Below are 16302 nucleotides of genomic sequence, written 5' to 3'. Positions count from 1 at the left end.
TGTGCGGTTAGCTAAGTGCCTTCCCACTGGGCTGCACCCCAGCCCCACTCTTTCCCAGAATCGTCTCCCCGGAATTGCAGCTGAAACTGGACTCTCAGGCAGCACCTTCCACCTCTTTCAGGCTGAACTTCTCCGGCCTCACCGAAGTGTGTACCCCAGTCTACCCCACCCTTAATTTTATTGTGGGAAATGGCTCTGGGCTGGAAAACTGCAGGCAGGAAACAGGACACCACAGCCGGCTCCTGGATCCCCGAGGCTCCCTGCCTGTGGGCAGCTCCACGGAGGGCTGCTACGTGGCTGGATGGACGGAGGCAGTGGTGCAGCGGCCGGCTTGCTGTGTCCTCACAAAGTTGGCCCGGGAGTGATGACACTGTTTATTTCGTGCCGCCTCCCTCCTGCCCCCGAACTGGGGGCCTTGTCTGAGCTAAGCATGAGCACAATCGCTGAGCTATACCCACAGGCACCCAGTTTCTTCTTAATAGAAATTAGGTCTAATTTGGCTGATTGGGATAACAATGAGGGCTAATTTTGCCAATTTGTTTATATGGTATTCATTTTCCATAAAATGGACTGGCTAATCAGCAGTTCCAAGGTTTTAAAGGGAAAATATTTCTAGTGCATAGGAATAAAGCTGTCCTTAACGTGTCCGAAGTATATTGAAACAAATGTTTTCTTTTCTGCAGCCTTTCTGGGTATATCAGGTTAAGCTGGTGCCAAGAAAAAAAAAAGTAGGTATAACGGATGTAATAAATCTTAGAAAACCATTTTTGTGTACTCAGAATTCTAAGTAATGCATGGCTATTGTTTAGGTAACACATGGGCAAGAAATTCCTCTTTTCAAAATTCTGACCATTTTATTTGAGTAGTGACTAGTGGTTTGTTTTATCACTGTGTCACCAGGTGCTTTCTATGGAATACAAAGATTCTGTGGGGAGAGAAGCTTAGGGAAATGCAAAGCCACGCAAACTAAATCTGCTTTTGGAAGCTTCCTGGAACCCTGCATTAATCAACTTTCTCTGCACAATGAACTCCACAGAGTCTTGGTGCTGCACAGCAGAGAGCGTATGTTTCTTGCTTACAAATCTAGATCCGGTAGGGCTGTTCCACTGCAGGCCAGGTAATGGAATGCAGGGCTGTTCCACTTGGCTCCAGTTGGTTAGGGAGGTAGGCTGGGCACATTCTTCTCAGGACAGAGGTCAAAACCTCTTGGTGGAGCCATGAGAAATCCAAGACCACTTAAGGTCTGCACTAGGAGCTGGCACCCTGTGACTGCTACCCACATTCAGTTGGCCAAAGCAAGTTACATGGCCAGATCCAAATCCATGGGTCAGGAAGCTGTGCTTTCCCCATGGATGTGGGGAGGAACTCCCAGGAAGGATCGTTTTACAGACCCATTGTTTCACAGCACCTAAGAACATATCAAAGACTAATTTGGTGGTGGAGATGGGTTATGTACTTTTTAAAAATGTAGTTTTAAGAAATTCTAGTTTATATGGATAGCAGAGTCCAATCAGGAAAACAAACAAACAAAAACCCTACTAGATATTTAATGCAGACAGGGGAGCATGCACATGTCAGAGGGCTGAAGAGGCAACAGGGGACACTGAAGAAACCCAATATTAATAATTTCAAGAAGCAGGGGCTGGGGATTTAGCTCAGCGGCATAAGCGCCTGCCTTGCAAGCAGGCAGTTATGAGTTCGATCCCTGGAACCGATAAAAACGAAAAAGACCAAAAAAAAAAAAATAATAATAATTTCAAGAAGCAGCCAGGGCCGAGGCTGTGGCTTGGTAGTACAGTGCTTGCCTGGCATGTGTGAAAGCCTGGATTTGATAACCAGCACTGCCAAAATAACCGAAACCCCCTCAAACAGCGGCCCCACTCCTATGGCCCCTCTTTTGGCCATTTAGAGAAGCTAGAAACAGATGAGCAAATGAAGCTCAAAGAGGAGGGAACAAAATCATAAATAGAATACAGGAGCATAAATCCATAAAATAGAAGCAGGCTCAGGGGGTAGCCCAGCAGTAGAACACTTGCTGTTTGTCTGGGCTCTAGGTTCAGTCCCCCAGTATAGAAAGAAAAAAAAGGGAGAGAAATAATTATGAAAATCACAAAAACAAAATTTTGGTTGTTTAAAAAGCTTGAAAGAAATAAGCTTCAGCTTCATCAAGAAATAGAGCTAGCAAATATGGCGCACACCTGTAACCCCAGCACTTGGGAGGCTGAGGCAGGAGGATTGCGGAGAATTTGAGGACAGCCTGGGCTACATAGTGAGTTCAAAGCCAGCCTGGACTACAGAGTGAAACCCTGTCTCAAAAAGCCACAATAAATAAATAAATAGAACTAGTGTGTGTGAGACCCTCAGTTTCTTCCCATCACCACAAACACAAAAAATCCTATTTAGCCAGGCATGGTGGCACATATCTATAAACCTAGCACTCTGGGAGGCTGAGGGAGGAGGACCACAAGTGTAAGCCAGTCTGGGTAACTCAAGTGATTGAGTAAGACCTTGTCTCGAAAAAAACAGAAAACAACATATATATATATATATATATATATATATATGTATATATATATATGTATATATATACATACATACACACACACACACACACACACACACACACACACACACACACACACAAAGGTTCTGGGTTTAATCCCCAGTACCAGAAAAACAAGAAGAAAAACCTCTGGGCATGGTGGTACCTGCCTTTAATCCCAGCACTCAGGAGGCTGAGTCAGCAGGATCCCCATCCAAGGCCGCCCATTTTATTAAAGGCCCTAGCCAGAGGAAATGCAAAGAAAGAGGCAGAAAGACCGGAATGGAAAAAGTAAAACTGTTCGTACTCACAGGTGATAGGATTAGTTACATAAAAATCTTAAAAAACCAATAAATAATTTACCAGAACTGATCATTGAATGCATGAAGACCTCAGAATAGGATGCAAGTATATGAGAATCAGTTGTGTTTTTATGTACAAGTAACAAACAAAAAAGAAATAGAAAGCCAGGCACCTGTAATCCAAGCTACTCACGAGGCTTAGGCAGGAGGATCGCAAGCTCAAGGTCAGCCTGGGTAATTTAGCAAGATGGTGTCAAAACAGAGGAAAATGGCTGCCTCTGTGGCCCAGTGGCTCTGTGGCTGACTATGTAACTTGCCTGGCAGTATGAGAGCCTGGGCTCAGTTCAATCCCCAGTGTCACACACACCAAAAAAACTGTTGAAAATCTTAGAACTGGGTGTGGGTACATGAAGTTTCTGTGCTTACTTTTGTGTTGAGTCTACAGTGTTGCCTGTCAAGTGGGATTGGTTCCAGGACCCCTACCCCAAGGTGCCAAAATCCACAGATGTCCCTTATAATATTTGTCATCCTCCAGTGAATTTTATCATCACTAGATTACCTGAAATACTAATACATGTAATATCATGTAAACAGTAGTCTTATTGTATTATTATTATTATTATTATTATTATTATTACTTTTTTTGAGACAGGATCTTATGTTGTTCAGCCTGGCCTTGAACTCACTATGTACCCCAGGCTGGCCTTGAACTTGCAGTGATCCTCCCGTCTCAGCCTCCCAAATGCTGCGACTGTAGGTGTGCATCACCACCCCCGGTCCTATTATATGATTTAGGGACAAGACTATTACCCATTCAATAGAGATGTGTTTTTCCCCCTCAATACAATTTTTCAGTTAGCAGTTGGTTGAATTTATTAATATGGAGCCCATTTCAATTATGTTTGAAATTTTCCATCACAAAAACTTTTAGAAAGAATACACAGTATTTAACAATGTTCTTATCACACAACTAATACATGCTCCTTTTAAAAAATTAAGATAATACTGGGCTGGAAGTCTTACTCAGTGGTTGATGTTTGCCTGTCATGTACAAAGGGCAGGGGTCCATCCCTAACACCTAATAAAAAAACATGTTAGAAAGTACGCAAAATAAGACCCACTCACATTCTCCCCACAGATGGACTATCGGTAGCTTTTCGGTTTGTGGCAGCGATAAGGAACCCGTCCGAGGGATTCCAGTGCTTTTACCTGGTGGCACTAAAGCTAACTGTTCACCCTCACCCTGCAGTGGGTGCAGAAGCAGCAGTTAGGGCTGGGCGCAGAGGTTTCTGCTCTTCATGTTCACTGGCTTTTCAGAATAAGCTTGCAGGGGTCCTGGGTGTGTCAAAGCAGTTGTCGCTAATTACAAATTACCGCCCTCCTGGACTCCAGAAGGATTTTGTTTAGGTAATTAAGTGGGACAAATACAATTAACAGGATGTCCCCTCTGCCAGCACAGTGCCTTTCCAACCCGCCCACCGGGGTTCTTACAAAGCAAGGAAGGCTCCAAAAATGTTAGTTTAAATGAATTTTTCCGCTGCTTTTTTGGTGTTTGTTTGTGCACTCAGGAGTGGGGACTAGGGAAGCCTCCAGGAAAAGACACCAGGTGAAAGGATAAAGGCCAGAGAGTTCAGGGCGGGGTGACGGCACCGGAACCCAGACCAAGCTCAGCTGCCCTGCCTGAGAGCAGGCCGGCCTGAGGTCCCTTCTAGGCAAAGCCAATCGGAAGGCAGCCTGCACCACGGCATCTAGATGAAGGGTCTGAGCCTCAAAAGGAGGAATTGTTTTTCCTGGCACGAAGCTCTGAGAAGACTTTACCACCACCTGCAGCCATTTGAGGGCCACAAAATCAAAGATCCACAAATATTCCCCATGCCATTTCCGGTTTGGTTCTAGAAAAGTCAAGGAGAATATTCAAAATAGACAGGATCTACAGAGGATGGGTCCCTGCAGGCAGAGCCCGAGTGCCTGGGTGCAAATCCCACCTCATCACTGATCCACCACCCACGTGACCTGGGCCAGTCCTTACGCTCTAAAATAGGGACAGCAAGAGGTGTTTTTTTTGTTTTTTTGCCCTTGAGATCTGTGAGGATTAAATACACTGATGTGTGCAAAGGGTTTGGAAGAATACCTGGCATGAGTTCCAAGCCAAGCAAGTGTGTATTGTTTTAATTATCTCTCAGCTCCTAATTTCGCTTCCAAGAATGTATCCAAAGCACTGGAAACACTGCACTAAAATGTACATATAAGGCTATTTATTGCAGAATTGTTCAGAACAGCCAAGAAAACTAGAGATCAACTAAGTGTTCACAAACAGAGGATTGAATGATGAATTATTAGGCAAACTGTACAAAGTGTGGTACGGACCTCAATTTGGTGACTTGGGGAGGTGTCCAGGCCATCATTTTTAAAAGACTCACTAAGAATGGACGTGAGCTGTGACCTCTGTCACCCCACTGACCACCAGGGTTGATTCGGGCTATCTGGCTGGCCGGGGGTGTCCCCTTCCTCCCTTACCATTCCCCGTGTGCCCCTTCCAAAGCTGCACGTCTTCAGTGGAAGAGGACAGAGGACAACCACCCCGACAGAGGATAGAGGAGGACATTCCTGAGTCAGTGGCACACCAGGAGCTGCACTCCCCTGCTAGAACTCCAGACAAGCTCTCGAGAATCACTCAGGAGACAGCACACGCCCAATTACCCCACTCTTTTGGCTTTGTGTGGCCGTGTGTAGATATGTACATTAATAGAAAAGACTGAGAGGATGAATGCCATCTGATGAGGCTAGAGCTCTCTGACAGTGGGGTCAAGGGTTTTGATTTTCCCCCCAGGACTGAAGTTTGAACCCAAGAATGCTCTACCAACGGAACCACATTTGCTGCCATTTTTATTTTATTATTTTTTAAAAAGAGTTTACTCTTATTACATGTCTGGGGTACATGTTTACAGTACATAATGATTACAAGTCAGTGCAAGAAACTGGACCATATACACAATACATTTCCTTCCCCCCTTCACCATCTCCTTATTTTATATTTTCTTTTATTTATAATAAGTCATGCTGGCCTTGAATTTGAGATTCTCCTGTTCCAGTCCCTCAGGGAGCTGGGATTACAGGCCACCACGCCCAGACCTATCCGGATTTACAAAACATTGCTTTGCTTACCTGTGCTTTCTAGTTTACCTGTAATATGCATTTTGAAAGCTGAAGGCAGAACGCCATGCAGCTTCTGGTGGTCTAATTTAAGTGAGAGAAACCAGAGTTAAATGATTGCCCTGCACCTCCCTTAGCCCGGGGTGGAGAACTGGGAAGGGTCTCTGATTTTACGCTGTTTTCAGATTCACAGTCTGCCACAGGGTCACTGAGGTTGACTAAAGACACAGGACTCCTGGTTCACAGACAAAGGATGGTTTGTTAGTCATGGCGACAGGAGTGTGACATTTGGGGTTGGTCCTCCTGCTTTATTTCCTACAGCAGCATAATGCAGAGAGATTCCAGGTAACCCCCAAATACCACTGGGTGTGTTACAGAAAATTCTAGAATAAACAGCAAATCTGTCCTTGCCTCTGGAGGGAGATACTATCTCTTCAAAGCTGTTTGTCGTGCAACCACCCTTCAAGAGATAGTTTGGAACAAAGGTAGTCAGTGACTCTCTTCACAAGACACACAGAAACCTGAGCATTCCCTTTGTGGAATTGTTTCCCCCAATCAAAGCTTTTACATTTAATGTGCATTCCAATTAAGCTGTAGGTTTGGATTCAGCAGGAGAGTTTCTAACTAGTCCGTAGGTCAGGTCAGGTTTAGGACACCCTTCCTCAAGGCCAGGCAGAGCCTAGCGTGCTGGCCCGGGGTGCCGTGATGGAATGGGAACGGGGTAACACAGCAGCATCCTTTACAGCGATGGTAAGGGGCATCTGACACGAGGGTGACATAATACCTCCAAATAATCTAGATGACATGAAGGGAATATGACTCCCAATCTGCTAGATGTCTGATATGCCAGGTTCGTGTTTTCAGAAATCAAAGAATGAATTCAAGGAAGTATTTGTTAAAAGAAAGCTTCAGTCTAAGAGGGACAGAAAGGGATTCAGGAGGGTGCCCACCTTCTCAAGGGAGTTTTATAGAGTAAAATCATGAGGTGAGGCAGGTGGAAGGCAGGATGAAACTATAGTTAACCAATGAGATTATCAGTATAGTCGTCAGGTAACATTGAGCCAATGAAAAATCAAAAGATGAGGTGGGATAAAACTATAGTTCACCAATAAGATTACAAGCACAGTTGCTTAGATAATACTGATTAAAGGGGGGTCAAATGGGGAAGCAAGTCACATAGCAAGCGCACGTGGAACACACAAGGACCTTTCTGGAAGGAGTGGTATGGAGGTGATCGATAACTGTTTAGAATATCATTCACGCTTGACCATCCCTATGGGAAGGATATGGGTGTGGTCACCCCTCTTTGTCCCTTTTGACCTTCAACAAATGAACCTCCAGCTACAGTTTTCTGCACTGACCTCTAGAGACCCAATCCTGTCTGACTGCATGTAATATTTCTCCAGTAGGCACTGCTGGACACAAAAGCCACCAGGAGGCAGAAATACGGTACCTAGAGGAAGCTTCATGGGAGCTTACGCACCAGTGCTGTAGCATAAGGGGAAAATGCACCACCTTACCCAGACTGACCCAGCCACAGGCAGGGGGACGGGTGGGCGTCATGGGGACTGGAGGTGTACCTCAGTGACCTGACCGAGAAGGGCTGCAGAGGAGGAGTCATCCAGGGTTCCTGTGATAGGGCCATGACTGAAGCCTCATACAGTCAAAGCCTCCCTGAGTGCTGGGATTACAAGCGTGCACCGCCACACTCTGCTTGAGATTTTGATCTAAGGTCTCCCATGGTCTTTTCAGGAAAAAAAAAGTTTTTGTCTTTTTGGTGCTTGCTTTGTAGTTTAGGCTGGCCTTGAGCTCACTTTGTAGCCTAGGCTGGTCTCGAACTTGCAAGGTTCCTCCTGCTTCACCTTCCTGAGTGCTGGGATTACAGGAGTGCACCACCACACTGGGCTCCAGGAAATGTTTATCGAGCAACTACTAAATATCCAATTCTCTGCTAGTTGCTACCACCCTACTGCTAAGAGCAGTTTCCCTTGTGCACAAGGAGGCCTGCAGAGACTGGGCAAGGGACTTGTCGGGGTCACATGGGGACCAAGAGGGCAAACTGGAGCGTCAAACCCAGGTAAGGCTGGATCTGGACATCTTGCTCCCACCTACTGCGCTGGTGCCTTAGGTAAGCTCCTGGAGCAGGTGCTCACACACTCCTAAAACTCGACCAGGGAGTGAGGGAGACCAGGGCAGCTGGCCCAGGGCTTGCCTTTGGGTGTGCATATTGGTGGAATTGCGAGGAAGGGACCCATACTCCTCAAGAGGGGCTTTTTTTAAACCTGGAAATTAAACTGAGGGCCCTTGCACTGAGCTACATTCCAGACCCCAGTCACTTTCATTTTGAGACGGGACCTCGCTAGGGCCCTAAACTGCCCAGGCTGGGTTTGAACCAGCCACCCTTCTGTTTTAGCCTCTTCGCACTAAGCCTTGGCTGTAACATGGAGATAACTATGCAGGGAACACATGTGAAAGAATTTGTAGACATTAAAATGCCACTGAATATTACAATTATAATTAAGTGGGAGATAGCACAGAAAAAAATACATAGCAGGAAAGAAGTACAGAGTTAGGCACAGCGCTGAGAAAAACCATCCGTCTTTTCTCCTCCCCAGTTTTACTGATGTATAATTGACAAAAATAAGGAAGTTAAAGAGGCCCAGTCAATGTTACCATATTTAGCTCTTACTGAGCAATGACTTCCGCCCTGTAATATACATCAAGGCTTTTGGAAATACACTGAAATCCTCAAGCCAGAAGCAGTGGTGCCCTGCCTCTCTGTAATCCCAATTCCTCAGGAGGCTGAGACAGGAGGATCACAAGTTAAAATTCAGCCTGGGCAATTTAATGAGTACCAGTCTCAAAATTAAAAAAATAAAATAAATTAAAATATATAAAGGGCTGGGGTTCCCTGGGCTCAACTCCCTGTACTGGAGGGGAAAAAAATCCTTAGAGCATCAGCAAGGATGTCTGCAGTGCCTGGATGAACTACTACTTGCATGACAAGTTTGGATTTGGGGTTTTCCAGCCCTCAGATGAGGTGAAGCAGCTGTTTTACTGCATAGCCCATAATAAAGGAGGATGCCAGCCACTGTAGCTGGCTTCTTCTGTGGAACAAAATAGTCCCCGAATTTAGTGGCTTAAAACAAGTTTATTAAACCAGGCATGGTCCTGTGCATCTCAGGAGGCTGCAGTAGAAAGATCACTTGAGCCCAGAGTCGGAGGCCAGGCTAGGCCGTATAGTGAGACCATGTTTCAAAAACAAAATAAGAAAAGACAGCTAGGCGTGGTGGCTCAAGCCTGTAAACCCAGCACTCAGGAGGCTGAGGTGGGACGATCGTTGCGAGTTCGAGACCAGCCTGGGCTACAAAGTGAGCTCAAGGCCAGCCTGAACTGCATAGCGAGACCCTGTCTCAAAAAAGACAAAAAAACAAAACCAAAAAAACCCCAAACTGATTTATTATCACAGCTTCTGTGGGTCAGGTCCTGGTGCAGCCTGGCTGGCTGCCCTGGCTCCAGACTCTCCCAGGGCTGACACTGAAGCCCGCCCGGAGCTGCGGCATCTTAGGGCATCGCTGGCAGTGGACCTGCTCCTAGGGTCACCTGTGCAGCCGGCGGCAGGGCTGAGGTCCTTGCTACTGTTGACTAGAAACATCAGTTCCTGGCCACCTGGCGTCTCCTCAGGTGGCCTGCGACATGGAGCTGGCTTTCCCTGGAGCAAATGCTGAGATTCAGGGAGGGTCACATGGAAGCCACAGCACTCTCCAACTAGCACATTATTTTTTTCTTTGTAGCATTGGGGATTGAGCCCAGGGTTTTACGTATCAAAGCAAGCACTCTACCACCAAACTATATCCCCAATCCTTTCAAAAACAATTTTATTTTTTAAGACAAAGACTTGTTCTGTAGTCCAGGTTGGCCTTGAACTCATGGCTCAGCCTCCCAAGTGCTGGGATTATAGGATGTGCCTGGTTTAAAATTTTGTTTCGAAACAGTCTCTCTAAATTGTCTAAACTGGATTTGAATTTAGAATCATCCTGTCTCAGCCTCTCAAGTAGCTAGGATAACAGGTGTACACCACCATGTGCAACAATAATTTTTATCTGGGGGAGCAGTTTTAGATTGATAAAAAGTGAGTGGAGAGTACAAAGGTTTCCCACAAAACCCCATAACAAGCGACAGTTTCCCCTATTGTTAGCATCTTGATTATATGTAGTACTTTTGTTACAATTGATTACAGAATATTGAAACATTATTACTAACAATTTACAATTTACATTAGGGTTCACTCCTGGAGTTCTATTGAGTTTGAACAAACGTATAATATGTATCTATCAGTAGTATGAGTCACAGTAGTTTCGGAGCCCTAAAAATTCCCTATGTTCCACCTTTTGTTCCCAAACAACTCTTGGACTCAAGATTGCAAGATATTGTTTGTCTGTGGTGAATAGAATCCCTGGCATTGGCCAAGGGTCAGTAGTGCTACTGATAAGTGTGTAGTCCGTACAGATCACTTGAATGAGCATGCCAGGCAAGCCACTCCCATGACCCTTGATCAAACCTTTAAAAAAATGAATCATTCTTTGCACATGCCTGGAATCCCAGCACTTGGGAGTTTGAGGCAGGAAAATTGCAAGTTGGAGACTATCTTGGGCCACACAGTGGGACCCTGTCTCAAAAAAAACAAACAAATAAAAAAAAAAAAAAAACCCAGAAACAAGCAAAGGTCATTGCTCACCTGGAGGGCAACGAGCAAGGCTTTGTCTGCTGGGCACCACTGCAGGAGGTGCTCTGCATAGGTTCTGGGGGGATTCTATAAGGATTTCTTCAGATCATGCAGCCAATGGAGCTGCCCGGCCACAATAATCCTCTCTTTATGGCAAGAAGAGGACCACAAACCAGCCCTCAACACTATGGGAGAGTTTGCTAAATTCTCAAGGTACTCTGCATCCAGGGCATCCTCGGAGCCTCCGTGCAGCTCCCAGAGTGTCCCCGGTACCCACTGCCGTCGCTCTGGAAGGCATCTGAGGCGCCAGCTCAGCTGCCCCTTGCTCTGCCCTGCTTCAGGGTCCTTTCCAGGCCTGGATGCTGGCCATTCTCCAGGGCAGGAGGAGACTTCCCAAAGCCCCGTCAGGGGTTTGATCCCCAGAGCCAATAAAACAAAAAACAAGTGGTTTTGGGGGACTAAATATTATAGTTCAGGGTTAGCATGATATTCAGTGTCAACAAAAAACAAAACTTCCTTCAGGATATTTTGCCAGGGTTCAGTGGCAAATGTGGGAGGTCTGCACCTGGCCTTTCTGAGGAAGGGTCAGAGGAGAGCGAGCTGCCTGATAGCCAAGAGGCAACAGGGAAGAGGGGCTACTGTTACTTTGTTCCAGACAAACATTGTGCCAGTCTGTGCTGACTTTTAATTTCTCCCAGGCACAGTGTGTTCTGCCTACCCACGATATCTTAGCCCCTGGGAGCCAGGGACCTTCTCTCATACTCCACCCTGTCCCTCGAAGGTAACCATGCAACCCAGAGACCTCTCTACCCCTCTGGACCTTTCAGGGTGCATTTCTGTGCTGAGGGTGATTTCTCCCTCAGGTGAAGTGGGCACCCCGGCCTGCACAGGGTGGCAGGCTAGAAGTGCCAGGAAATAATCACCCTCGCCCGGGACACACCCTGGGGAGTGTCAGAACCCAGCCCCCATGCACATGCCTCCGGTGCCGCTGTCCTGAGATTCGGGCCTGAACTGTTTCCCAGGCATCCTGTGGGACTGAGCTCCAGCTGCCCAGCAGGAAGGGTGGCTTGATCCTTACCATCCTGTGACTGGCTCTCTCCCTCCTGCCCCCCCCCCCCCCCCCGTTTACCTCCCAAATAATCCCCTTGCCTATGAGTGCTTGTCCCAGGTCTACTTCTGGATGCAAACCAAGCTGACAAGGCCTCCCTCTCTCTGTGTGGAGAGGGAAATATAAATCCAGGATAAGCAGGATGGCCAGGCATCTCTAATGCTCCAGAACTTTGCTTAAAATGCCGCCTGAGGGATTAGGAGAGAACTATATTTATAAAAGTCCCCTTTGGACTTCCCATAATAACCTTCCAAGGATGAAGTTCTTGAACCTACTGATTTTAAAAGCCACATAAGGATAAATAGTGTCATTAAGAAAACATCTCCAGGATATTCAGGGCATTTTCTTGGGCCTAACAGATGCTTGCATTGTGTAAGCTGTATCCATGAAATTAGTTTCAGACTTAGAATTTAAATAGGTCCCACAACTTTTTCTTTGTTTTTTTCTTTCTTGCTTTCTTTTGGGGGGAGGGAGCAGATTATAGAGATCTGTCCGTGTTGAGAACTTATATAACAAAGACAGACACCAGTGTATTTCAGAAAAGATGCAGTTGTATAAAGCACTGTTTTTAAGAAGTTGCTGGTGCCCTTAAGGAATGGGCACCTAAGGGCATCTGTGTGGGAGAAGTTGGCCTTGTCTGCACCCCAGACGTCTGCTTCCTCCAGATACAGCTCTGGTTTCCTTTTATTTTAATTTTTTGACACATAAACTTGTGGCAGGCAGAAAGGGCAAGCTGTCCGCATTGCGGGAGGCTTCACTCTGGCAGAGCAGAGGGTAAATCACAGGGCAGGAGCTTCACCTCGGGGTTACCTTCAGAGCAGTGGCTGCTGCCGGGCTCTGAGTAGAAGCCCTTGAGGGCCAAACTCTGGTACCGCTTTCTCCGGTTCTGCTTATATATGCGGATCCTTTCTTTTTCTGCTTCGGGGTCAGAGAGAATCCCATCCCAGCGCAGACTTTCGTTGACTTGGTTTGAAAGTTTCTCTTTTACTGCGGCCAACTGGGGGAAACTCGTGGTGAAGGAGGGGGAAGGGATGTGCCTGTGACCGTCCTTGTCCTGTTGGGGCTCTGGCCTTGGGCCATGGTCTTTACTGGGACTTGGGCTGTCTTGCAAGGATGAAGAACACTGATTCTTCGGGGCTTGACTTTGATGTTTATCTGCTGAGAAAATGAGGGGGTTACTGCTGTGGCCATGCTTGCCCCTAGCCCACCGGGAATGATGCCCAAATCACCCGGATGGAAGGGGTTCAGACCTCCCAGGGTTCAGACCTCCCAGCCCCAGGCCTCATAGTTACCCACTGCCTGTGTGTTTTGGGTCAGGTCATTTGGGGCAGCAGAAGTGTCTTTTTCATTTTGTGGTGCTGGGGATTGAACCCAGGGCCCTGTGCAAGCTTAGCATGGCGCCACCACTGAGCCACACCCCCAGCCCAGGCCCTTCTGTTTGAGCACATAGCCTCAGCGGGCCACCTGGTTATCAGCCCTGCTCTCCAGGTAAGGAAACCGAGGCCCCTAGAGCTTCACTAACCGGCCCATGTCATGGAGCCAGGGGCAGAGCCAGCTTCACAGGCAGAGCTGGCTCCCAGAGCCCTGTTCCTCCCACTGCACCCCACTGCCCCCCATCCAACCTCAACACATGCTCATCAAGGTCTGGGGCTGCCAGTCTCCGACTGCCACCAGTCTAGACACTTGATGATGGAAGAACCAGAGAACAACTGAAAAGCTTCCTAAATTTGACTAGTGAAGGCAGTATTATGCCAAACCAGGAAACGTTTCTGCTGTGTGGCTGGTGCGTCTCTCCCTCCCTGCCCCCTCGTTTTTCCTCCTTCCTTCATTCCTTTCCATTAATAGCATTTCAGAATTTTATGGCATACACATAAAATATTACAAGTTGTGGCTCACCCAAAAACCCATCCCCTGAGGAGGAAACTCATACCTGGGAGGTGAAGGGGAAGAGAAAGAAAATAAAAGGGAACACAATCCTATCTGGACATTTCCTTACCTTCCTAGTCTCTGAAAATGATTTGGTGTCCCCTGCTGACAGGAAGAGGTATGTGCTACTGTAATTTCCACTGTCAAAAACTACACCAGTGCCTGTAACCCCAGCACTCTGGGAAACCGAGCCAGGAGGACTGCAAGTTCAAGCCCAGCCTCAGCAACTTAGTGATTTAGTGAAAACCTGGCTCGAAACAAAAATTAAAAAGGGTTCAGGATGTAGTTTTGGTTAGGAACCCCTGCTTTGTAGATATGTGTGTGTGTGTGTGTGTGTGTTTTGCTTGTTTGAGTGAGACAGGGTCTTACTTTGTAACGCTGTCTGGCCTTGAACTAACTCACTGTGCAGTTGAGAATGGTGATCCTCCTGTTCCAGCCTTCCAAGTGCTGGGATTACAGGCATGTGCCACCATGCCTGGATACAGTGAACTTTTTTGCCATGTGCTCTAGAACGTTTTAGGTTTTGCCTTTCTATTACGGTTTCACCGTACCTATTGAGCTCTTTCCTAAGGACTGCACCGACATGGGCAAGGCTGTTACCCCTTTAGCCTCCAACTCTGCAGAGTCTGGAAACTCGAGGCCAGGGCCAGCCACACTGAAGGTCAGAGCCACTTCCTTGACAGCCAAAGCCACTCGGGTAGGCCATACAAGTGACAATGGCCTCATAGCACTCATGGGCAACTGCATGCCATGTCCTCCCTGCACTCTCCTCTCAAAGTGGACACTCTGGTGTTCGTGAGGGAAATTTGGGAGTTGCAAGAAGAGCTTGAGATGAAGAGGCTCGGGGTTTGCAGCAGGTGTTGGTGTGTATAGATCTGCAGATGAGCACGAGACATGATGGAGTACCTGTGTGGGCATGACTATTATACAGGAACTTTGTGTGTTGGGGGGTTCTGTGCGTGTGTCTCACAGTTTCTGTACATGTGTGTAGCCTCTGAATGTGTGCACCCCAACTGGGCTTTGGTTCTGTTGGATGCTGTCATATGAATATGAGACAATGCTGTGAAGGGTGGCAGAGATTATCGGGATGTATCAGTGACTAGGGCATTGGAGTGCGCAGCCCAGGGTTGCCCCTTGGAGGATGGGTGGGTGGGGACTCCTTTGTGCAGGGAGGATTCTTTATAGGCATCTACTGAGGGGGGGGCATACACAGCATTCCACAGCAGGTGCCTTAACACGTGCAGGAGTGAGGCCGGCATCTCGGGGAGCATGGGTCTACATTTCTGTACATGATTGTCAGGCAGTGTCTGCGTCAAGGGAAATCTTTCTATGAGAGTGTTTCTCTCCAGGGATTGCAAGGAGGGTGTGGGTGTTTAGGGCTGTGCCTTTAGTTTGAGGGTCTAGGAAGCTGAGAGGGTGTGCCTGCAAAGTCAGGTCTGTACGGAGCCAGGAGGTGCTGGGGAGTGGGGTGTCTGTGGGGTGTCTGTGTGGGACTGAGAGATTTTGGACACTGTGCACTCTCAGTGAGTCTTGCCGGGTCTGTCAGGCCTGGAGGCCTGGAAGTCCTTGGAATGTACACGGGGCTCAAGGGGTCCTCATGCTCAAGACCAGGGGCTTTCTGTGGGCGGGACAGTGAGTGTGTGTTGGGGGCTGGGGGTCCCTGTCTGGCTGGGATTAGTGAGTTTCTGTTTCTGCTCTGAAGTGGTTTCCAGGTAGAGGGGCGTCTCTTGGAGGGTGTGCAGAGAGAGGAATCTCAGGCAGCGTGGCTGAAGCAGCCTCACCAGCTGCTCCTCTTACCGTCCCCCTTGGCTGACCCTTTGGTCTTTCTCTTCTTCTTTTTCTTCTTTGCCTTTCTTCTGGCTTGCTCTGAAGTGTCAATAGTGATGGGGGGCAGCCTAGACCCCAACAAGCCCGCTGCGCCGTCCTCTCTCTCCTCCTCGTCCTCCTCTCCCTCTTCGAGGTACCCCGCCGTCCCTGCCCCACAGCTGCGGTCCATCTGCGCGTAGGATCGCGACCCAGGACAGGGAATTGGAGGCTCCCGGGGCTCCCGCACAGGCTGCGGCCACGCATCTCCATGGCGACCGCTCTACACCGCGCGTGCGCCTCCCGAGGACCACGTTGTGCGCTTGCGTGTTCCGCCCTGGACCTGGGCTGTCTGCAGACCCGAGGGTGAGGGTGGGCAAGACTCTAAATCCTGGGGTTAACAGCGCTGGTCCACTCCTGTGCCTTCTGAAATGATATCCATTCTTACCTTTCTGTCTTGTGGCCACCCTGGACTGTAAAGCCAGCAAACTCAGCCCTCTCCGCTGAGGCTAAGGCTGGCCGCCAGGTCTGTCACTTGATCCTGGTCCCCCCTCTTAAAGGGTCTCTGCTTGCATACTCTTTTCTTCCTTTTTTTTTCCAGCCCATACTGAACTTGTAATTGCATACTCTTTTCACACCCTTCCGTCACATTCTTTATCCATACAGCCTCTAGAATGAATTTTTAAAGATAATTGGAAGCGTCCAGGAGCACCCATGCCCCTAGTTATTCTGGAGGCCGAGG

General features: G+C 47.8%; 1 protein-coding gene across 2 annotated transcripts; it reads right to left on the bottom strand.

Annotated features, from left to right (window-relative positions):
- Positions 1-8490: 8490 nt before the first annotated feature.
- Liat1 (ligand of ATE1) lies at positions 8491-15966 on the bottom strand. Of its 2 annotated transcripts, none has more exons than XM_003469545.5 (2): positions 15555-15966; positions 8491-12989 (listed from the first exon to the last, which is right to left on the bottom strand). In XM_003469545.5, the coding sequence occupies exons 1-2, from the start codon at positions 15751-15753 to the stop codon at positions 12586-12588; spliced, it is 603 nt and encodes a 200-aa protein (XP_003469593.2). In that variant the 5' UTR covers positions 15754-15966; the 3' UTR covers positions 8491-12585. The 2 variants fall into 2 exon arrangements, with proteins under 2 accessions (XP_003469593.2, XP_005003611.2); XM_005003554.4 differs by having other exon boundaries at positions 8491-12986; positions 15555-15956.
- Positions 15967-16302: the final 336 nt, after the last annotated feature.

Source organism: Cavia porcellus, unplaced genomic scaffold (genome assembly GCF_034190915.1).
Source record: "Cavia porcellus strain 051 isolate PalLab524CR breed Dunkin Hartley unplaced genomic scaffold, mCavPor4.1 scaffold_6, whole genome shotgun sequence".
Lineage (NCBI taxonomy): Eukaryota > Metazoa > Chordata > Mammalia > Rodentia > Caviidae > Cavia > Cavia porcellus.
The sequence above is the reverse complement of the archived record's forward strand: the minus strand, read 5'-3'. Positions and strand labels throughout refer to the sequence as shown.